General features: G+C 37.2%; 1 protein-coding gene across 2 annotated transcripts in view; it reads right to left on the minus strand.

The window, feature by feature from the left end:
• Positions 1-1,523: 1,523 nt before the first annotated feature.
• Positions 1,524-24,691, minus strand: part of NUP205 (nucleoporin 205) — a 48,141-nt gene continuing 24,973 nt past the window's right edge. For both annotated transcript variants that reach the window (XM_065044316.1, XM_065044324.1), the window contains exons 21-43: positions 24,198-24,362; positions 22,450-22,574; positions 21,405-21,519; positions 20,230-20,379; positions 19,151-19,225; positions 18,264-18,421; positions 16,690-16,770; positions 15,643-15,834; positions 14,400-14,670; positions 13,860-13,958; positions 12,393-12,541; positions 11,385-11,576; positions 11,073-11,194; positions 9,788-9,926; positions 9,448-9,574; positions 8,413-8,489; positions 6,754-6,882; positions 6,095-6,221; positions 5,217-5,383; positions 4,699-4,822; positions 3,847-3,975; positions 3,088-3,161; positions 1,524-1,883 (exon numbers count right to left, since the gene is read on the minus strand). In XM_065044316.1, the coding sequence (XP_064900388.1) occupies positions 1,731-1,883; positions 3,088-3,161; positions 3,847-3,975; positions 4,699-4,822; positions 5,217-5,383; positions 6,095-6,221; positions 6,754-6,882; positions 8,413-8,489; positions 9,448-9,574; positions 9,788-9,926; positions 11,073-11,194; positions 11,385-11,576; positions 12,393-12,541; positions 13,860-13,958; positions 14,400-14,670; positions 15,643-15,834; positions 16,690-16,770; positions 18,264-18,421; positions 19,151-19,225; positions 20,230-20,379; positions 21,405-21,519; positions 22,450-22,574; positions 24,198-24,362 (3,140 nt within the window). In that variant the 3' untranslated portion in view covers positions 1,524-1,730. The remainder of the gene's footprint in view (positions 1,884-3,087; positions 3,162-3,846; positions 3,976-4,698; positions 4,823-5,216; positions 5,384-6,094; positions 6,222-6,753; positions 6,883-8,412; positions 8,490-9,447; positions 9,575-9,787; positions 9,927-11,072; positions 11,195-11,384; positions 11,577-12,392; positions 12,542-13,859; positions 13,959-14,399; positions 14,671-15,642; positions 15,835-16,689; positions 16,771-18,263; positions 18,422-19,150; positions 19,226-20,229; positions 20,380-21,404; positions 21,520-22,449; positions 22,575-24,197; positions 24,363-24,691) is intronic.

Consider the following 24,691-nt stretch of genomic DNA (forward strand, 5'->3'; position numbering starts at 1 on the left):
GACCTCATTAATGTTTATGAAGGGTGAGTGTCACAAGGATGGAGCCAGGCTCTTCTCGGTGACAACCAATGATAATAAAAGGGGCAATGGGTACAAACTGGAACACAGGAGGTTCCATTTACATTTTAGAAGAGACTTTTCTCAGTGAGGGTGACAGAACACTGGAACAGTGAACAGAACACTTGAACTGCTGGAGAGGGTCCAGCACAGGGCAACCAAGATGATTAAGGGAATGGAGCATCTCCCTTATGAGGAAAGGCTGAGGGAGCTGGGTCTCTTTAGTTTGGAGAAGAGGAGACTAAGGGGGGACCTCATTAATGTTTATAAATATATAAAGGGTGAGTGCCATGAGGATGGAGCCAGGCTCTTCTCAGTGGCAAACAATGATAGGACAAGGGGTAATGGGATCAAGCTGGAACACAAGAGGTTCCGCTTAAATTTGAGAAGAAACTTCTTCTCAGTGAGGGTGACAGACACTGGAACAGGCTGCCCAGGGAGGCTGTGGAGTCTCCTTCTTTGGAGACATTCAAAACCCGCCTGGACACCTTCCTGTGTAACCTCATCTAGGTGTTCCTGCTCCAGCGGGTGAATTGGACGAGATGATCTTTCGAGGTCCCTTTTTGCCTGACAGTCTGTGATTCTGTGACCAGCCCACACGGCTGCTGGTGACGCCACACACTGCCACCTGCGCGCTGCCAGCAGCAGCTCCTGCACTGAAGATAAGATAATGTAACTAATGTAATCAGTTTGTGCAGATGAATAGGTATAAAATAGTAAAAAAATGTGAAATACTAAGTAATGAAAGCACAGGGTAGACAGAATATGCAAGGCATACATGGAGAATTCAGCTTTAAGATCAGACTATAATAAGCGAGAAATCCAACAGCTCACGTCAATAGTGGTTAGACTGGTTTTTGTGCAGTTTTTTGGTTTTGTTGTTGTTCGTCTGTTTGCGTTTTGTTTCTGTTGTGTTTGTTTTTACATAAAAGATATTCATATATCCTTGTCTCTTAAGAGAACAATCTGCAAGTACATAACTAATCTATCACACGGGCATGTTGTCTCCCTCCTCATGCATTTTATTGTCTTTATGCCCCTGTTCCAGCAAGAACAGTACAAAAAACTACTCCCCCAAGCCCTAAGAACCAAACCTAGGGCTGTCACCTTCTATGACTTTCCCCATATTTCTTTTTTTCCTCTTATCTAGACTTGCCTGAAGAGAAGCAGCTCATACTCCTGTCAGCTGAAACAAAGGCAGGACAAACCATTCACAGTGGAAAACGATCACCTTTCACACAGCATCCACACCTCTGTGATCGGAGTCTGCAAGTGCTGAAACTTGAACCCCATGTTTTCATTAAACCTGTGTGCAAAGCAGGAACAGCATAAACAGACAAAAACCTTTCAGTTTTCTCTGGAAGCAACCATAAGTGTCATATCATCACAACTGCAGAACTTATTTTGTTTCCTTTATGTCCTCCATTAGAATTCTTTCTTGCTTGAAATTTTACATTAATCATAACTCAGTTAAAAACAATCCTTTATTTTTCCTGTCGAGGTGAGAGCAGTAGGAAAGAATACACAAAACTGATCCATAGGGGTAAGAAAAAAAAAAGTAACAAAATATTTTTGACATTATTTAGAAAATGTATGATCTACAAAATCTGATGATCCAGAAAGCCTGCTCTAGCACATTGCTTCAAGAGGCACGGAACACGTATCAGAGTCTTTTAGGTCCTTGATAACCGTAGCAGTCCACGGATACGTCTCACAAGAGCTTGAATGAAGGTGTATCGTGACCGAACCTTGGAATACAACCCTTCAATGTCCAGAAGCTTCTTTTGCAGCGATTCACCAAAGCTGTTTGCGGCTTCAATCTGAAGCTGAGAAACAAGAGATTTGTTGCAATCAATTATATCAAAGCTTCTCTTTCTGGAATCAGCTTATCCATCATCAACTACCTGTCAACCCTTTTACCATGATTTGTTCTCTAAACCACTTTCGAAAGGACATTTTTTCCTGACTCCTCTGATCAGTACTACTTGCATTCTTCCCTTACGTTTCTCTGTCTAAATCACATAACAGATAGAGTTTCTACAGAGGTTTTTGGGTGACTCAGCATTTAAAGATTACCCAAATATTACCACTTTAAAACCCCTCCAAGTTTTAGGGATTGAACTGTCTTACATAATTCACCTTCTTCATTTATAGTCATACAAACACTAGTTCCAATTAAAATTTTGCTTTAAGGACTGTTTAGGAATCAGAGTCCATGTGCACAGACAATATTTTTTTTTCATTAATACATAGGTAAAAAGTCAATGAAAAAAATTAATTATATTCCAAATATTTTAGCAAGATGTTACTGTATATTTTACTTTTGAACAAATTAAATAAAAGACAGATGCCTCATCATAAAAAAACCACAATAGCTCTTATCATTTTAGATGTTATAAAGGTACTTGAGGCTGCACGGGTTTTTGAGAACAGTTTTTTTCCTGCACAAACAGCAGTAGAAATGTCAGTGGGATTTATTAATAACGATCATTTTTTCTGCCACCTCTGCATCAAATTCACACAAACTACTAAATCACAGTGTAAGCAGAAATTACTTCATTGCTAGAATTCACATTTTATAGTCTCCTCGGTTTCTGTCACCCTTTTCGATCTCATTTCTCTGCAGCCGACCTAGACTGAACAGCTACAGCATCACAGAAAACTGGGAATCCTGCCCTCCTATTGCAAGTCTTTCAAGGATAACTGACATTTTCAGAAAACTTATTTAAAATACATACAGTTTGACTGGTTTACAAGAGAAAATGATTAATATTTTTGTAATTCCAGCTCATTTTTAATACATTTTTTATATTAAGGCTTGAAAATATGCGTGCAGCAGCACAACTGCTACCTGCTTCGCAAAACTTCCCCCCCCGAAATTTGCAAAATTTAATTCATCCTAAATTAAGTTATAACCTGTTGGTGTTACCACAGGTTGTTCAGCGGTGCGACAACTACAGTCAGACCACTCTCAATCGCTCTGATAACCAAGCACGTTCTGTACTTTTCAACACGCTGTCACCATCTCACCTGCTCTATATCATGCTGGCTCACTCGATTCAGTCCAATACTGAAATCCAAGCTGGGATCTGAACCAAAGGAATCTAGTGATAGAAAATGAGATGTTAAAATTACGTTGGCTGCTCTACACTATCTTCTCCACATATAGTTATAAAATGAGGTTAAAACACAGTGTTTTCAAATGGGTTGGCAAACTTGTGGATTAGAAATGACGCTAATTTTTTTACTTAGATGATTTAGAGAAAATAACTTAAGAGCCATAAATAATTTTGATCACACAACATGGCACTTTAAACAAAAACCTCCTCCTCAGATCACATCTTGTCTGATGTCCTTATGGAAATTTTTTTTTAAAACCAAATTTCACACTTAAAATCTTCTGATGAATCAATGGTGCCTACAATTCTAAAAATACTTTTAAAACAACCAATATTAATTTTAATGCTTAATTTCATCTTATTGTATTAAAATATTTTCCTGTAAATTGTTTTGACTCATTGATCTGATTATTTGAACTTCTCTTGGTTTGAACTACAGAAATTTTTAAAATTACTGTCCATTGGAGGTTATATATAATAGACAAAACGCCACAATCTGACTCAACAATATTTGTATTGCCAATTCTCCAGTGGAAAATCCAAAGTTTGGCCAAATCCAAAAAAAATCTGTTTTAAAATACAAACGGCAAAATATTACTAGTAGCAAATTGGTTTTAAAGTTAACCATCAGTAGTTATTCAAAAGCACCTTGGTGTCTGAGAAATTTTACCTTGCAGCCTCCCTTTCTTAAATGACATCCTGGAGGACAGCAGTGGGTCTTGGGAGTCAGCAGGTATACAGTGCAGTAGATAGTGTTCCAGATGACGCCAAAGAACGAAGAGACATGTTTCTATAATATCTGCAGACACATCTAAGTGAAGGAGTCTAACTTTGTTGTCTTTAGATTATACATTTACTACGTGAGCATATTTGCACTTGGAAGCAGCTGAAGATGTTTGCTCAGCCATCTGTCCCCTCTTCTCAGAAGCTCCTCACCCTACTGCTGTGTCCTGGTAAGAGGTCACTTGCGCTCCCGACCTGCTCCAGCACATTGCAATGGGTAAGTCTGCAAGAGCCCATTTTCCCAAAGTAGGTTTCAGAGAAAAATTTGATCCACTGGAGACAATTATTTTGTGCATGACTAGTTAGTTCCATAGAATTACTGGTGTTTCTGAGACTGGGTTTACGCAAGGTTGACTGTGAGACTGGAAATACCAGCTGTTCAGATAGGCACCTCAAAATTATTTTTCGCAACATTTCTTCCATGACCCTTGTAAATAAGTGAATGTTTAGTGGGTCTGGATACTGAATTGAAGAGCTGAGCTGTAATAACTCCTCCATTGTAACACTGCAGAAAGCCTTAGCAGGGTCTCCATAATGGGAACTACTAACTTGGAAATATTTACATTCTGATAACAGCAGAACAATGCTGAAAATTAAATTAGTAAGAGGGTATTTCACATTTCCTTTTTGCAAAAAGTATTGTTAAAGTGGTCAGAAATCTATGTAAAAAGAACCTGTTCCTACTTCTCTGTTTTTCTGGAGAATCACCGTGAGGGTCGTTTCCATTTTAGAAGGATACAAGAACAGAGAGAGAGCAGCTTGGCCCGGTTGTTTATCAGCTTCACCAGGCGTCGCCTTGCCAAAACGTATTTGTGGGAAGTGGAGATTTTGTCCACTCCAGCTGGCATAACTGACTGACACAGCTGCGAAAAGGAGAAACAAGAAGATTGTAGCAAATGACAGAGCACCAAAAGAAAAAGCAAATAAAATTACTTATAAATATCTAGAGCTTCCTTGTCAGCTACTATCTCTTCAGAACTGTGCTCTATATTTTGAATTTGCATAACCTTTCTGACCAAAAAAAAATTGAGAAGTTAAATGTATCCTCAAACAAATATAATGAAAACTGCAATTTTTGCAAAGTTAAACCAAGTATTTTCCCCTAAGTCCTCATTCTGTGGACCCCTTCATCAACAGTAGCAAGGAATATGCACAAAAACTGGAACTGTTTAGTATCTTAAGTACTTTGGCGTCTCTCTTATAGCTAAGTCTAAGTTACAAACCATACAGAGACTACAGAGTCAGAAGAACTATTACCTCTTTTATTTCATCTGGTGGGAGTTGCTCCACATTCTGCAGTTTGTTAACGCTCTGACGATGGCTATCATAGTAACTGAAGAAATCACTAGTGCTCTGTTTCAGCAGGTAGACAATAATGCCCAAGCCAGGCAAGTGCCAGTATGGGACCACTGGTGCTTGTGTATCTAGAAAAGATGATGAACAATTTATAATAGATTAAAAAAGAAAAAAAAAAAAAGAAACCAATAAGGTATGCTCTCTGTCAATAAAGCGGCAAAAGACATGTACTTTATACTTCAGTGTCAGAAATAATACAAATGAATGTCTAAGCAAAACGTTCTGTGGCTGGATTACTAGAAGGCACTCAGTGTAGTACAGTACTGAGTGTAACACGTGAAATGTAGCAAGACCAGAAGACTTACTATTTAAATATTTTAACGACTCAGCTGCATAACAGCACACTGTAAACTCTTGCCATGTGGCATAATGGAGAGCTCCTGTCAGCACCAAAATACATCTTACACGTCATAAATGAGGTTCTAGTTTCATATAATGTAATCTAGCACAGATGGTGAAAAAAAGAAAACCTCACCTTCCCCAGCCTGGTACTATTTATCTACATACACATTTTTTTACTGATACATGTGTTACTGAGCTGCCATGGGAAATGAATTAAAAAAGGATTTTTTGGTCACATTTGTTTTAACTTGGATTAGTTTCCTGATTTGGCTTAGCATGCGCAAGCATGTATTCCAGATTTAGAAAATGGGCAGCCACAGTACTGGCATAAAGTGACCTTAAAGTGCATGTGAAACTACAGCCTCTGGTTCATTATCTTCTACTAGCTCAAACATTACACCATTCAGTCTCGTAAAAGAACAGGCCAAAAATCTCACCCTGACGAGGCCCATCTCGGTTGGTTGATTCTGACAGACTCGGAGTGAACAGACAAACCGTGTGCTGAAAACTGGGGGCGCTTTGCAACATCAGTGACTCGCAGTATTCCATCACATTTGCACAGATCTGCCAAAAAAGAAATGACAGCATGTCAGCTACAATATCTACAGGCTTTGAGGCATTAAATTTTAAATGGATAAATGTTAATAAACAACATGGTTTGCTCCCTCTCTTCTCATCAGAGTGGGATGATTGTTTTTTCTGATCAGTTACAGCCTCTTTTCTATTTCAAGACTACTTGCAACCTTGCCTGTTTCCTAAACCTGCTAGTTAAAATTTCTGGTCAATTTTAAGTCCCCTTTGGCTCTAACTCAGCCATTGCCCTCTATTCCCAGCCTTCACTTAGAAAATTTCTGATCAATTCAAGGCTGCAAAGTCCACAGAGTCTGTACCCATAACAATGGTTGCTAATGCAAATTTAAGTAACAAAACTTTCAAGGTTGACTTTAAATAGAAATGAAATGCGGGATCCTATGCCAAACTAAAACACAGTGTAGAGCATTACCACTACCACATGAAAGGGTGACAACAAATCTGCACGACAGGTAAAATGTCACAATTTGAGACTGAAGTTTTTAGCAGCTTCTTGTGTCCTTACCTGTTGCATGGCCAACTCAATTTCATCCCTCTTGTTCACTCTGTCCCCCTCTGCGTTATCATCTTGCAGTTTAAACTGACGTAGTCTGTCTGAACCACCAAACCGACTCAGAAGTCCTAAGCACTGGCGCTGTCATAAGAAACGAACATTTTGATTAGTGTCTCAACAAACGAAGTGCGTGATTCTTTTCACTTAAGTGATACACATCCCTTAAAACACAGTAGCAATGCAGAGAAAACTTTTAGTACTTTGTCTACAAAATTTAAATTTTTAACACACAATATTTTAAATCACCTTTAATTAATTTAAAAATGAAAGGCACCTTAAAACAGTTCCTTGAGAAATGAATGCAATTCAAAAATACACAACTTTGTCTTATGTCTCTTCCAGACCATTACACTGAGTAGCATCAATGACAGTTTAGGTTTACCCATTCCCACTTAAATCACCGTCACCTATATAGACAAACTAACAAAATCTGGATATGAAGATAAAAAGCTCTGTGAAACTAGAGTGCAAAGGCTGCAGAAAAAGAAGTAACAATCAATACCTTTGTTTTTAGTTTACATGTGGCTGTAAAGATCACCAAAGTACCTCAGACTGTAAGTCAGTTTTGTGTAGAATGGCAAAAAAAGATATCAAAGATTAAAACATTTTTTGTAATTATTTTTTGGAAAGAATAAAACACTTAAATTCTTTTATTATTTTATGAAAAAAAGAGGACAAACTAGAGAGAAAAGTTACAATAACAGATGATTGATCTGCAGTTTCACTCGGAACAGCTAATTTTTCAAATTAAAAGTCTTTCTGCTTTCCCATGGGAATTTCTTGCTGACATGATGCAGCAGAACACTGAGTATCTCAGCATTACAGCAATCATTTACAGCTTGCTACTTCGCTTAGGGCTGGTCAGCCTAACAGTTACTATCAAAGTGTCCAGAGAACACATCCTTCCCTTGCGACCAGAAGTATGTGACAGGGCAGCCCATTCCGCAGATAATTTTCAATTAAATATTTCTTTATGAAAGTCCTTGTTCATGTGAACCACAAAGCTTCAAATGCATTGCTGGGTGCTGAATGCTGAGCTGTAAAGAGGTCTGCAATCAGAGCTTCTGAGCAAGACTTACTCTACCTTGGCTTTCATTCTGGCTTCCAAGGTTTATTTTTAAAACGGGAAGAAAGAAATAAAAAACTAGCACGTTCAATGCTCTGAGTTGCTGAGCAGGAGATGTGGTTGCGGCAAAAGTGGTAAGAGTATTTCTGAATTACTTCATATGCTTTGATGTTGACCTCAAATTCTTCTGCTCCACGTACCATAAATCCTAAACTAGGGAGGGAAACAAAGTCCCTGATGCAACTCTCATGTTGCCAAATGTTATCTTTCCTACTGGGCTAGGGGGCAAACAAACAAACACAACACCACCACCACCACACAAACAAACAAAACCATACCACCACCAAACCACATAAATCACCAAAACCACATAAACCACCACGCTCATACACAAACCACCCCCACCCCCTCAAAAAGACCACACATTCTTCTTAATGGTGGAAAAACATCCCTTTCATAACAGCTACAAAGAGTACAAAAACAGGAATAAACTCACTCACAGACACAATTCCAAAAGGACAAGTGTTAAAATACAACTTTATTACCTGAAATCGGCCTATATGTCCTTGTAGCTCCACCTGAGTCCCTTCATTAACATCAATGTCCAGTTCACTTAGCACTCCTGATAAAAGATACAGCCATTAAATTAACTTTTTTTTTTTTCAAAAGAAAACAGATTTATGCAAATTATATACTTAAATACAAGCGTTGATCAGAAAAATTTCAGCCAGACATACAGCTTATATTTTACACACTATTTCAGGAAAACATTCAGATATGAAGGCAGCTACTGTGAGCCGCATGAGAGCACGTAACTCATTGTTCTGCTAAGTCATTAAAAGGTGGGGCTTGGGGAGGAATGGAGTTTAGCATGAAAATTGCATCTGTTATGCAAAGCTCAGTACACTGTAAGCAAAGAAACATTTGGGCTCAACCTACAGACTCTGCCCTCCTTTCTATTGTAGTCAGACAACTCTCCTGAACAAAGAATGCCATTAAATCTAAATAGAGAAGTTATTTTGAAATGGTGAGCAAGTCTTCCAGCATGCAGAGGAAATCACTGTATCCATCACAATAATTATTAGCCGTCTGTGAAGATAAGTCACCCAAGAGAATGGTCAGTATGCTAATCTACAGTACTCCTCCCTGGAAGCTTTCTTTTTTAAGTAAGTAAAAATGGAGAAGACATTAACAAAGATATGGGTATGCAAACACTTTTTGGTCTTCATTTCCTCAGTCATATAATTTGCTGAATAAAAATTCTTTTTGAAGATACCACGTGCACTTTGAACACTAGTATTTGCAAGTCACGTCAAAGGCCAAAAGTACTTACTGTCAAGTAAAATGAAAATGGGAAGTCAAATGCATATTGATAAGGGCACTATGTCCACTGCAAATCCACCACACTTACTTCAAGAAGAATTATTTAACATTTCTTCATCTTTCCCAGAGCTCTACATGTCAAGAAAATTCTGTATTGTAATAGATATTCCCTTATGTGTCTTACTATTTCTTTACAGGAAACAAAGCCTGAGATTCTTGCAGATGGGGCTAAGAGACTTCAAAACTGCAGTTCCTACCAGGCAAAGCTGCCTTGCTGATGATTCCTGTCAGGGAAGCCAGCTCCTGCAGAGACCCAACACTAACATCTTGACACCTCAGGATTGCCTGGATGGTATCCGAATGAGAAATGAGAAACTGCAAAACCTGTACCACAAGAAGAAAACGGAAAATATGAATGACTCCAAAGTTAGTAGTGAGCACAGGGGAAGCAATGCTTTTGCTTTTGGAGAATTTTAAAGCAATATCCCACACCAGCGAGGATGGGATTTTTAAAAAAGCTTACTTTCAGAGCAAAAGGACACATAATTTCTATGAATGAACAGTAGCAGTGATACTCTTGCAGCTTTTGGAACTTACCTGTCCTGCTGCTTGCAGGTGTTGTGCCATGCTGGATGTGAGGATCACTTGGCAGAGCTGAAGAGCTGGAAGAAGGATCTGCCGATAACGTTCCACTGGAGCAGGAATGAAGACTGGGGGATCTCTCATTCCATACATTCTTAAGAAGTTTAAAAAGAGAAAGGGAAAAAAAAGAAAAAGATGAACAGTGCAAGAAAAGTGAATTCCATTAACACGGCAGAGCCTCAGCATACAATCACCCTCAAGAACCTGCTAACATTTATATTTCAGTAACAGGTCTGTACTTGAACTGAGTTTATATTGGAAAAGCAACAAATTTATGATACTCAGGTGCTGCAATTTACCTAGAAAGCTGCTGCCGGACATTTTCTCTAAGCAGAGAAAATTACTTATTTGTACTACACTACATTAAATCAGCTTACCTTGTTGTAGAAATGTGACACCTGTTTTCTTAACTTAGATATAGAACTAAATATTCTCAAGTATTTTTAGGAAGAAGTGTTCTTAATTCTAAAGCAACTGCTGAATACAGTCCTCTACAAAATGCCCTGTAAGTTTCATACAATCTTATACATGTCACCGGCACTTTTAAACAGAGTACTTGTCTAAGTCTTAAATTTCTCCAAAGTGTTTGAACCCTAGGCGTGTCACTAAGAATGGTAAATTTAAAGCAAGGACCAAGGTTTGAAATCAGACAGGGTGATTTCCTCTAAATTCGCAATTTCCTTCCCTCAAGATCTTCTCTCGATCATCTCACAATGACTAACAACATGGCAACACATCAAGAAACTTGCCAAGGAATATATAACTGAAGCATTTTCTAAACACATCGTAAAATATTTCTGAAATAACATTTACTTCACTGCTCTCTCATTCGTGCCTGATGGCGGAAGATGAACTCTGCACTTTTTGTTCACCAACTGCAAAGCCCCTAAAATAAGTTGACAGTGTAGGCTGTTTTTCAGACATTACAGTCTAAGTTATTTAATAACACATAGACCATTCCTATCTAAAGTATCAAACAAATACATTTTTACTTAGGTTAAGTAACTAAGTACAATTTCACACCCATTTATTTGGAATTTTTCTCTCAATAAAATGGAGCTTTAAACTGAACTGATATGTTAAAGAAACACACACACACACACACACACACACACACACACACACACAAAGAATAAACCCACAAATAATTACTGAAAAGACTTGTGGCTATAAAAAAAGACATCATACGCTTCCAAAGCGACATTACAGTTTCAAAATCAGCTAGAGAACCACCACTTACCCCTGATGGTCTGTTTCGGGTCTCATGTCATACACTTGACACTGTGCCAGCCTCACAATCACTCCAGACCGCAACAGCTCTAATGCCCCTTGCTGACTTTTAGCTATTCTCGTGAGGAACGCCTGGAGAAGAGCAGAGAAGGGTAAGTACTGGAGATGCACCACGAGACTCACGGCAACTATTTTCTCTCTTGATTTCAGCATCATTTCAAACACTATTATTTTAGTAAAACATCTCTTGAGTACAATCAATGTGAAGTATAGACAAACAACAGAACACCATACCACAAAATCCTTTCTGAAGTACTCTTACCATTTTGGACTCATAGGTGTACAGCGCTTTAAGTAAAGGGGGCTGAGGTGTGAGCAAGCTCTGAAGAGTCAGATCGTCATCTGCCAGGCTGTCCACAAGCACCTTCAGGTAGCCACTGTTGGAGAGATACAACAGCCACTGCTGCTGCTTGTCTACTGAAACAATACGATCAAGCAAAGCCAATGCCAACATCTGGGATGGGGAAGAAAAAAATAAAAAAAAAGAAAAAAGGAAAAAACAACAACAATAAATCAAACCAGAAATAAATCTGTGAGAACAATGAGATTTTTAACAACTACATAGAAATATGAAATGCTCAGCAGTTGGGAAATTGGACTAGATGATCTTTTGAGGTCCCTTCCAATCCCTAACATTCTGTGATTCTGTGTGCTTCTAACGGCTTCTTAAAATCAGAATGCATTTCTGCACTGCAATTGCAATCCTTCATGTGAAAGATATTTTAAGATTTCCTGACTTTTTAGTGTAGTATTAGCCAAATACCTTTCCTCTATTATTCTTTAACAAAATACTACAGATATTGTTGACCAATAACTACGCCAAAATATTTTAATGAAGTATTGCTACAAGCACTATTTCTATTTAAAACTAGATTCCTGTCTACTGAAGTTATTATCTCAAATTATTTCTTCCTGAAGTCACCAAATCTTCCCCAAGTGAGAAGAAAAAACAGGTAAGTCCAAGATTTAAAAACACTAACAAGTAAATGCCGCAGCAGTTCATACCTACAATTTTTTTGTAGTAGTGCTTGCTACCCTTATTTTTAAGCAATAGGACACACAGCTTTTTTGAGGAAAAAAAATGTATATGCATGTATGCCCCTACTTTCCACAGCTTGACGGATGAGTGGGAGGACAGAAATGTGAAAGAGATTAAGTATCTACAAAAGATGTTCTAGTTCTACTTCATGAAATTTCCCTTCTCTGCACAGGAGTAAAATGTTCCTCAAAACTAAAAGAACAGCAATTGTGAAGGAATAGATTTACGTACCCGGCCTATCTCATGACCGTCACAAGCATCACGACAGACCACCTCCATGAGAGCTGCCCCATAACTCTCAATAATTGCCATGTTTTCCCGTTGCATTTTACTAAACACATCTTCAGGAGCTGTCAGACGTTCCCACATTGTTTTTTTAGCTGTAAAGAGCAAACAAAACAAAAAGTGAGAAATGCAAAGATTGTCAGCTTAGCATTAGCTTAGCTACAGCACAGCTGAGGCTACACCATCCTTCAGGGCATTTTCTCTACCTTAAATGCCCAAGTAAGAGACAGGGGTTTTTCAACTGAAGTGCAAATGTTTTCCTACAAACCCATTCCTTCCTATCACCCAGAGGCCAGCCAGAACAAAAAAGGTGTGTGGCTGTATACATACACCACCCTTGCAAACAGTATGCTTAAAATAATTCTAAGATTCAGTACATGAAATGTAGAAAAACTGTTAGGCCTCAGAACTCTCCCTGGGATCAAAACACTCTGTTTGAAGGAAATAAATAAGGTATCCTAAGTGGGAAAGGGCTGAATCCAAAGCCAGTAAGAAATGACGAAGTGGTCGTAACAAATTTATAGGTGTGTTTTGTTTGTTTTGCTGTTTGTGTTTGTTTTGGGTTTGTTTGTTTTTTACTACTGTACCTCAAAATGCTGACTAAGTAATAGCAGTAAGAGTTTGCATACACAGGTGCTAGTTTGTTTTTCAACACTGGTCCAAGCTCTATGAAATAATGATTAGAAACACTGACAAATCAGGTATCAAGCCATTAACAGAGAGAATGTGATATTTACCATAAGCTCTCTTGGTTAAGCAGCAATTTTTTGCCTTGTTTTTGGGGGGGCTGGGGGTGATGCTTTTTTGACTGTTTGTTTTCTCTCTAGGGGTCTTCAGCTAAAAGAACAGAAAAAATATCCTTTTGGTGTGTTTTGGGTCTCTTTTTTGGTGGTGGGTTTTGTTGTTGTTTTGGTGGTGGTGGTTTTGTTTGTGGTTTTTGCTTTGTTGTTTGTGTCGGGTTTTGGTTTTCTGTTGTGTTCTTTTGGATTTTTTTTTTTTTAAAGGACCACTGTGGTATGAATGTACATACGGATGTGGAGACAGTGTATTTCTACAGTTGGACTCACTTGAGAACCGTTAATTACAAGTAGTCTCCAGTCCTATGACAATTTTGTAACGATAAAGCATAGCTTTAAATAGACACAAATGAAGCAACTTTAGTGCTGAAGTCGGAAATTAAATAACCTCATCCAGAACAATACATTTTGAAGGCATATGTAGCTAGACGGGTCTTAACAGGGGAAGATTGGCATCATTTAGCACAAGCAACTAATTTCAGAGGCTCTTGGAGTAAGATGGTTTCTACCTACATAATCTATTTCCAGAGGACAACTCAGCATGGAGAAACTCTACCATTCAGGATTTAATAGCATTTTTTTTATTCCTGTTTTCCATAATATGGTTGGACCATACCTGCTTCTAAAGTGTCTGGTTCATCCGGTCTCTGCGCAATCTGCAAATAATAAAGTAGTGATCCATAAAGGTGTGTCCTCACTCTCTGGAAGCCACCACCTGTTAAAAAGAAACATTCACAACTAAAAACAAATAGATGTAAATTCCATAATGCCATCTTCCACTGGCACTTAATTTAACTTTCCTATGGCAGTGCTGGCAGAAATAAATAAAACAACTAGATTTCTTAAGTCAAAGTTCCAGTGTTTGCATAGAAGCGTATTTATGAGTAAATTCAGCATGTTTATGCTGCTCCAAAAAAGTGGCAATACAAAATTCCCTTTACAGTTATTTACACCTCTCTCTTCTGCTTGTTGTTCAGATCTAAAAAATAATGTCTCTTCACTATTTTTTTTCTTGTTAGTAACATCACTCAGATTTATTTATATTAATCATGTAAGATCCACCTAATTGACTGCAGTAAAAATCTTCACAGCTCAGACCATCTTTTTACTCTTGGCAGTCTGAATTCCCACACACCCCCTGCAAAGGTCAACCCACCTGTTTTCAAAATGAAATCCAGCAGCTTTTTTAAGATGATGTGGAGGGAGGAGTCACCAATGGAAGCAAAACCCATGGATATGTTCTCAGAGCCAGGCGATGAGGTGAAAGAACCATCCAGCATCAAGACATATTGGGACTGTCCCGCCATGGGGAGCGCGAGTGGCTGTTTCTGTTCAGTTTTCACGGACTGGCTCAGGTGGGCAGTCAGGGTGAACACAGCCCCTGCCACCACTGGCATCAGCTCCTGAGCTGCATCATCATCAAGGATCTTAATACAGAGATGAAGGGGGAAAAAGAAAACAAAAGAAAACAGTAGAAACATGTCTAGATTCATTAACTATTAAAGCAATTAATTTACACTCTCAACTATTTCATTTATATATCTATAAGGATTTCATTAACATGGTACTATTTAAAAATCAAAATCAGAAGTGTCAGAAACTCATTCAGAAAGATGAGTTGAACACGTTTTAATTGAGAAGATCATTAGCTTTCTGTTTTTTCTTTACACAAGTTACAGACAGGATGATAATTAAATGTGGGTGTGGAAAAGAAAGAAATGGGCTGACATTCAAGCTCTTTCAGTAGTTAAATATCTAAACCTAAGTTAGGGAAAGAACAACCAACACCCTCTTGGCTTTACAGCTATTTAAGAAAACTATCATCATTAAAAATGTAAAGATATAATTTAGAAAACTCAAAGGGGTGAGCATCAAAGAAGTGAGCAAAGCAGCATTTAAGAAAATGTGGAGAAACACTAACAGGAAGTTGGTACATACTATTTAGGACACTTCATCATTTAAAAGGTAAGCCTGGTATTTTTATCACTGACACTCACGGAGCTTTCCTTTTAAGGAAATAATAATAAAGTCATTTAGCATAGTAGTCCAATTATTTTCAAAATGAAATAACAATATTTTTTTTCCTCAAATAAACAAAAATCTTCACTAAAGTATTATAGAAAATGAGACTCTGAAATTTCTGCTCTGTAACGATTTTAGGAAAGAAATTCCTATAGCTAGTAAAGGCTTCTCTTGTTTCTCGTTTTTTAAATTTTGTTTACATAAAGCATTCATGTAGGTAACTCCCACAGGAAAAAATAATGGAAATAAGAGCAACAAAACCCCCAAGAGTTACTGTTTGCTTGAAAAATATAATGGGTTTGTATCTATTTGTCAAAACACAACTTGTCTAATCAGGAGAAATTCAAGGAGATGGTTGATTTCCAGTTTAGCTTTACCTTGTCATGCACATCCTGCAAGAGATCACGGATAATCAGTTGTCTGTCCTCAGTCTGTATGAGGTCCTGGGGGCAGGCAGTGAGTATGATTTCTACCAGTTGTCTCCATGACTCCAGAGCATGCCTCTTAGCATGGAGGCACTGCAGCAGCTTGTTCCGCTCCACTACGTACTGCAGGATGGTGTTGATCTCCTGAACACCCACAACAAAGAAATCGACTTACAATATGCTAAAAGAACTTAATGACAAAGACAGATTTCAAGATTACAAGTTTATCTATTAGTAATAGCCTTAAAAAAAAAAAAAGTAAGTCTTGAGCTTATCAGAAACAACCTATTAATCATTTTAACATGACAGGTCAATCCATTTCTGAGCTGCTTTTCACAAGGCCTTTGCCATAATGAATGTCTCAAGCTCACAGCAACAAAAGAAAAATTAACCAGAGGAATTCTTTCCTAGCATACACTTTAAAATCAAAACAAAAACAACTATGAAAAAAAAAAAAACCTATTTGTGCATTTTCTTCCCATTTTAGTCTGAGTCATTTCTCCTTCATCCTTCAAGTCCATTCAGCCAATTTCAACTAAATCAAAAAGATGGCAGTAACCTCAGAAAATAATTAAGCTCCAAGTTCACTGAAACTATAGCTGTGTAGAAGAAAGGAGAAATAAATTGGCACCCCCTGTGAAAGACAAGATGAACTTGGCTGCTACATACTGTACTTGTCAACAGCCAATCTTGACATCAATATGTACTGCCTTCTGTACAGTGCGGTGGGAGCTGCAACTGTTATCAGTAATGGGAAGCAAAAAGGTTCAAGAAAAAAAAGAAAGCAGACTCCAAGTCTGCTGTTTAGAGAACAGTAAAAAGTTAAGAACTAATTTACCTTACCAAATTTTAATGTCTTGTTTTTTTTTTTCTTCAAGAATTACTAACTCAAAGTTAGGACCCAAATCCACAAGCTTTCCCAGTAAAGCTTACTGCTTGACAGTACATGCAATCCAGCAAGAGCAATAACCACCAGTAGTTCACTCTTTCTATACTTACCTCCATAAGTAAAGGTCTCTGGCCTATTGCTGCCATTCCCTGAAGGGCATTGACTTCTGCAACCAGAACTCTGTGAAGGTACTGAAATTAAAAAAGTTAAAAAAAAAAAACTTTAATGACAAGGAAGATGCATTTTTCCCTCATAAACATAATTAGGAGATGGCTACATGGCAGATGCAACTGAAGGACCGAGATTCAAATAAGTTTCACTAATTTTTTAGGTTTCTCCCTTAGTTCATTCTCAAGCTGCACTACTTTAGCTGCCTGGTCTCTCACCTGCACTTCTAATTTTTGCACTCATTCATTTCTTCCTGGTCCTAAGTTGTTCTGTCATAAGCTCTTCTAACATACCACACTCCTTTCCCTCTTCAACTTCCACTATAGTCCTCTTGCACAGAAGGAAGGGTTTGATCCCTGTATTTTACAGTATAGACTAGCTGGTTCTTAATATGGAATGGCTGCATTCCTACCACCACCAAGATCACTTCTATGTTACATTCTGCTCCTGCTCCATCCCTTGTCTCTCAGACCACAAATTTTTCAGTATTACTCGTCAAGTACTCATCACAACGTGATATTATCTTAACTGAAGCCTCTAAGAACTACTGCAGTACCAACTACGTTGTGTACATAATTGTGTACACACATGTAGTATTACATAGTTGTGTATTGGAGACCAATGAAATTGATACTGAATAGTTGTCAAAATGACTCCTTCACACTGTTTTGAAAGTGTTAAAAAGCAGGTCCTTGTATTGCAGCGCACTGGGCACTTGGAGGATCCTTCCTCTAATCAAGTGTGCGCATGATTCACTCTTCTTGGTATTTACTACACATACCAATTGAATATTAATTTGTTTCTATCACTTAGTTCATGCATTAAACATAGATTATTTACGCAATCACAGCCTTTGTTGCTAGTCCTTTTTTGGTATTTGAGGGTCTTCATCTGGGGTCTTTAGTGGCCCCGAGTGGTCTTTGCAGCCTGGTACCCCTTGGATTACAAGCATTCTCTCCTTGAACTGGTTTCTAGAGTGAGCATGTTGTTGTCTTGTGCTACTACCCAGCAAAAGTCACGTAGCTCTTTCTTTATTTAGTGGAACATCCCATTTGCCCAGTTTGCAAACCAAGGACATCCCACTTTACCTCAAGTCCAGTCTCTATAGAGCTATTGTTCCTCTATTAAGTTCTTATTACATTATGCCTAGTCTTGTTACATTAGGTCTAGTCAAGCTTCTAAAATACTTTTGTTCCTCTTATCAAATAACATAAGGTAAATGTCATATCTGCAATATCACTTGGGTGTTGCAAGATTGGAAAAACATTCAGAGAGAAAAATATTTCCTGAAATTGTCTTAAACTGATGCATCTGTCTACTGCAAATGAGAAATCAGTGTGTGCAATGCAGGAGAAATAAACTTATCCAAATAGTTTGCATAAACTATGGACGTCTGAAACAGCTATGATTTTTATGAGAAAAGAAGTTTCAAAGTATTATTAATACGCTGATCATTATTATTACCATCAAGATAAAAAATATCACATGAAACTTGAGAACACAGACCACTGCGTACCTTGACATTGCAGACCACTTGTCCACGTGCATTCTTGTGCTCACAATTAGCAATGACTTGTTCAATCTGAACCCGGTCAAAAAAATCCAGTTGTAAAGGCTCTGGAATGTCCTGACTGAAGTCAATTGAATCCAGGATACTTAAGATCTTCCTGCGTACTGGAAATGTAAATCAATTCAAACTGTATTCAGAAATATCAAGGGGAAAACAACAACAAAAAAAATGATAACAGGAGCCTAATTTACTTTTCTAAATCCAAATCTTCATGTGTAAAGTTTCAAAAGAAAACATTAAATCTTCAGAAAACACTACCAATCTATGTAAGAGGATTAAAAACATTTTCTAGAGCCTTAAGTTCATAATTTGTGTTATACTGTATTGTTCTCCTGTTACAAATGCATGTAACTCAATATTTACAAATACAAGATTCTGATTTTTTCTCCTAAATAAAAGCAGGCTGGATTTCAATGAGAACCATGCAGTCTTTTGTTAAGAATTAGAATCATTGGAAGGAATCTGAAGTTACTTGGATTTTATTATTCTTTCCCATGAAAATACTAATATGTTCAGCCTTAGTAACAGTCTCACTGTTTTTACTGTTAGGCACAAATTTATAGACTGACATCCTCCCATTCCGCCCTTCACAGACACTTAACACAGACTCTTCTAACTTCCTTTCCAGTCCAACATTTTCCACTCACTGCAACCATCTATGCCAAGGTTCTAAAATTCCTTTTTCCGACACTAAATAAAATTGTTCCGTGTACTGCTGATGTTTAGACAGTCAATTAGTTTCTTTTTCAAAGTGCCCTTTATGGAAGCAGCCCTCCCCCCATTCAGGATCAGAAAAATTTTACTGAGAAATAATCAAAAGCCATAACGCTTACCTTTGGAAGCAGTATCAAAGTGGAGAAACCCACTGACTGATCGACTTTCATCTTCTAACCCTCCTTCACCATCAGCTGAAGGTAATGAAATAATAAATAAACTATTTTTTAAAAAGTCTAATATAAAATTACCTACTTTATTAATCCTGAAAGAGGACACACTAACACGCCTTTCATGTGAAAGTCTTCCAAGATAAATACAGCCTTGACTGCTAATAAAATGAACATAATACTTGTCTCTCAGAAGCTAGCCCGTTACCAAATATGCGCTAGACAGTACTAGAAATGCCTAAAAAAGACACCCCACTGTCCAGTATGAATAATGCAGCTAGATGAACACTGTAAAATGATTATGGTATCTAGACATAATTTTCTGCACTCCCACAAGGATGAAGAGACAGTGTTCAGACTTATAAAAGTGACAGGAAACACCACAATGCTGCACACCATTATGATATCTTCCAGTTATTCTGTTTATTTTCTTCATGTAACGAGTTTTATTGCCACCTGTTCCCATTTCCCTTGATTTGCTTCTACTCTGTTCTGAAACTCTGAAATCTTGCCTTTTTATCTAACGTTGCATTTTATGTCACATTCGGATGAAATAGAGTTCTGTGTTGTTGTTATATCAAAAGTCAAATTGACCCGTAGCTACTTACTTCTGTGAGATAGGGTTGAAAATGCATGTCAGACAGAAGTTAAGACTGAGAAAACCTTGTCTAAAACTGTTTACCAAGGATGACCCTCCACCTTCCCTACATGGTAACAACTCTGGATAGCATCTCAAACTGTTTTATAATTTTAATTGTTATATTCCCCTCTCCTATTCCACAAACTCTTTATTTTTTATATCAGTGTATACACTGGGATGTTTCAAAAACATAACACAGACAAAGCAGCAATGAACAAAAAATACCCTGATTTCTTTCACTTTGGAGTCTACAACCACCATAATCTTTCTTCCCAAATCTCCAGTGGCAATCGCAAATTGAACTGTCACAAGCTCATAGAGAAAAGAATTCAAATCAAGTCTCTCATATTATTCAAGCTTATTTACCCTCACAACAAATTCCTCTTACCCAAGTATGGTTTCACAGGCATGTCATCAAGCAGCAGATGAAGCAGCCTCTGCGTGTGGGAGCGCTGGCGGTTCAGCGATGTCACTCGCATTTCTATAGCTGCAGTTTTCATCAGCCAAGACATTTGGTTCAGTGTTGAAATCTCGTGTTCTGGGTGGGGATAAGGAAACAATTATAAAATTCAATATAAATAAAATTACTTACTCCAAGGAAAGCATTTTTCATTTGGGAAAGCTTTTAGAGGATGTCATTACTTATTATCTGCTCACCATTTGTTTATGAGACAACAGGGCTGCGAGATCTGACAAAAGCCATTAAATGAACATGTATGTGGTTATTGTGAAAACAAGCCATACATATATATCCCATTAAGAGTATACACAAAAAATCTGGATATAACCTGTACTAACAGTCACTGTGGAGAATGCAACACATGCTTCATGAGCACATAGGGTCAGTTATAATTTCAGTTAAAATAATCACTTACCCCAAATGAATGAAAATTTTAAACAAAGTTGATAAGGCTTGAATGTGGGTCTCTAAGGATCTTCATATTCTATACTCATCTGATTTAGATTCTTAAGTTAAATAAGAATCATCTAAAGTGCTTTACCCATACTAGATAAATGTATTTGAATGCTACATTCATTATCATTTAACAAAGGACTAGTGGTCAAGCATCTAATAAAGTGAATAAGTACATTTATTCAGTTTAAGACACCTGAGAAATATTGGCCTGAAACATTAAAAACACATCTATTAACTTAAGAATTACTGCTATCACCAAATAAAAATTCTGTATTCAAAGGAAGAGAAGATACAGGTGGTTACAACCACCAGCCTTCTATTCCCTCAGTTTCTCATACCATTCTTAATTTTCAAAAATATAACTTTTTCTGTAACATAATTTAAGAAAACTACCATGATAATTAAAATAGAGATTAGGATTTGCTTCTGGAAACTTGATGCATTCCAAAACTAACATTCTTTTACAAAAGTGCAGCTCTAATAACTTCCTAAACAGGCAGTTCCATCTTTGCAGAACTAAAAGGTTAGCAGAGGCAGTAATTAATTCAGTTTAATAATGCTACCTCTGTTTCTTCTATGATTCCTAGGGAGTCAAAAGATGCATTGAACTTCAAGCATGCACAAACTTATCCTAGCATAAAAATTACCTTTGATAGAAAATGGCAAGTACTGCAGCTGAGTGAATAAGAAATCTTGACTGGTCCTCAGATACCTCATAGTTGGACCTGACGTTTCAGAGCAGGCACACAACTGATAGATCACCTGACAACCAAAAACAGTAGATACTCATTTATGGAAGTTATTTTAAAAACAAACCAACCACCAAATCGAAAGATGCCGAACAATGTCTTACTGCTCAAACAATATTACCTGTATTTACATTAAGTTTTCCATCAGCTTACTCCAAAGCTGAATATATTAATTATTACAGACACGTGACATTTAAGGACTACCAACTACCACCACATGGATGATTCCAAGGGCTGTTTGTCCTCAACATGACACTACATAAGCCTTTCTGTTTGTTCAGCTCGCTTAAAAAGGAGCGTCTTTTTCAGCATCCAGGTTCACCAACACAGGAAAAGTAATATTTTTTCTTCTCCTTCTACAGTATGGCTTCTTTCACTTCCAATAACCTTTAAAATCCTTTCTAGACTTCACAGATTTTCAACGTGATACAGCTGTGTAATCAGATGATTATATGTTTTAAGGCCAAATATCAGTTACCTTGCACATACACCTAATTCAGCTGTCTTCCCCACCTCACTCCCTCAGACATACATATTCTGTCACTGCTACAGAAGAAAGCAGATAGTTTTGCTGGCTTATTTGGGATTATGTTATTTTATTGTTGGCAAACTGCAGTTCCAAAATTTTAAAAAAAAAAAAAAAAAAAAGGCATATAGTCACAACAGATTCAAAAGCTCACCACAAATACTCAGCGCATCAGTTTTAAAGTTTATCCCAATTCCAAATTCTGACATGAGTGCAGATTCTTTCTTTTGTTTGTTGCTACACGATAACACTTTTTCATACAGAAAAAGGTAGACTAGAAAGAGTTCAATGCATATAAAAACCTGACAGTTGCGTTTTAAACAAAATCATCAACCATCTATGTTAACCAACCAAGAAGTAGATAATTTTATTTTAAGCCTACTTTCAGTATATGCCAACAGAAAATACACTGAATACCTGGTAACAGAGTTCTGCAAGATGAGGAGATTCCTGAACTGCTGTAGGCCCACTCCTTGTTTCGGTACCCTTCTCCAGTATGTTCAAAATAGCATGAAGGCAAGTCCGTGGGCAACCCAAGACACCTTAAAATACAAAAACAGTTTCTTAATATTCTTGATCTTACTTGCCTCCATATCAGGTATAGGTTAGCACACAGAATTACAGAAACTAAATTGCTGAGATACTTTGTGCTGGACTATATTGCTCCACAGAGCTGCAGCAAAAATACCTGGCAAAGTTTTCTCTGTTAATTATAATAAAAGATGGAACTGTGTTTCAGCAAAAATCTAATGAAACATTTATAATTAGTCTGTAGGCTTTTGAGGTGCTGGTGAAAGAGGATCAATTATGCAATCAAAACTTATTTAAGACCTTGTTCATCAGCTTTATTTAAAAAAATAAAATAAAATCAACTGATTCTTTAGTATTCTGCATGAAACAAATGAAAATCTGAATTCTTGCTCTTAAACTTTAACTGAATACTCATTAGACAATTTCAAAGAAGAGCTTTAAATTCCTGTCTTTATTTTACAGCCATTTTATGACTAATGCTCCTAAAGGCACCAGACCCTGAAACCAAGGTGAAATGGCAAGAGATTCTAATATTGAAGTCAAAATCCTGTATTTTTGCATTCTTCCTTTAGCCAATTAATTCTTTAAACAACCCAGCAACATGTCCTGAAACAGTAAAGGCATCAATAACTGCAGTTCTTACAGGGGAAATAATCTTCTGTGCTCAGATATGTATAATTGATGCTTTAGTAGGAAATTATTATCTCTTGGCAAATGGCTGATGGTCATTATTTCTTCACATTATAATGAGATGATTCGGAAGTGTGCAAGGCTCTCTCGTGGCTTTGAGACAAAGTCTCCTATCGCTGACCTAATGTATGGTAACCTGTAAAATTGTGAGGCTGCAGTTCAGTCACCTATATTCTACAACTGTGGAATTTCAAAATATCCAAAACGTGGTCTGCAATTGTAAGCTACTTTGCAGATGAAAAAAACAGGTTGGCACCTTTTTTTTAAAAAAATCTTTCTGATATATCAAATAACTTTCAGATTCCTTTTTTTATTTTTTCCCCAAATAAAATTCAAGCTGTCTACCTTTCATTTAGAACTGCAAAAGACTAAAAGCTGCTGGGATACAGTATCCAATAAAAATGTAAAGATAGATAAATTTTCTAAATAACTAAAACCAAGTGTTTGTTCAAATATGTTCATACAAATATGCGTTTTCTTTCCTATAATTAATTTCAAAACAGGATCTTGAGGAGGGACAAGATAGTAGTCAAGTAGTATAACTAGTTCAAAGAGACAATCTACTTTGTTGATTCCCATGTTGTCATGTGTAGGTACTTCTTGGTTGATCAAATCAATTTCTTTCTACTGTGGACACAACCACGCCGTATAAAATACTAAATAAATTAACGTTTCACTTCTAAATTATATTTTTTTCCCACAACTCTAATTCTAAGTCTCTTCCAAAACTCAACATAAACAAAGGAGCAAATCCTGAAGGTGTTTAAGTGTAGCACTTGGATATCAACACATCTTTAAATTTAGCTTTTAAGGATTAGAACAAGGCCTGCTGTCTTACTCTTAACATTAAAAGGAACTGCTTCTCCCCATGAATTTTCCAATAAGTATTCTTAGTGTTGGTAAAAGAATGGATCAAATGCCAGATCCACTTTTCCTCTTCATACCTGGATCTTGTAGATTTGTGGTGCTGACGGGTTTCTTTAGTTCATAACCCAAGAGATAGAGTGCAAGGCTGGGAGGGCTACACTCAAGAGAGGTGATAAGGAGATTCAGAATATGGATCCTTGTTTCATGATGGATTCGTGCCCGCTTCTTTTCAGGCTCCAGCTCTTGACAGAAAAAAAAATGGGTAAATGATGAAGTGAAGAAATCCATTCAATGAAATAATCCTCAGAATCTTCAAGTTGAATACAAGAAAGCTAACGCATCAACTTATATTAGTACAGAGGGATACAAGACCAAAATTTTAAATTATTATTAATACAGCTCTAAATAATACACCCAGAGCAATGTCAAATACTTGTATTCTGAAAAGAGACACTGTTCGTAGTTAGGTCATCATACCCTGGACATATCTTAACTTGGTGCTTTCCATTCTGTTAAATGTCCAGTCCTACAGAAAATACTACAAGGAAAAGGGTTTTCTAACTTAACAGCA

Source organism: Columba livia, chromosome 1 (genome assembly GCF_036013475.1).
Source record: "Columba livia isolate bColLiv1 breed racing homer chromosome 1, bColLiv1.pat.W.v2, whole genome shotgun sequence".
In the NCBI taxonomy this organism is placed as follows: domain Eukaryota; kingdom Metazoa; phylum Chordata; class Aves; order Columbiformes; family Columbidae; genus Columba; species Columba livia.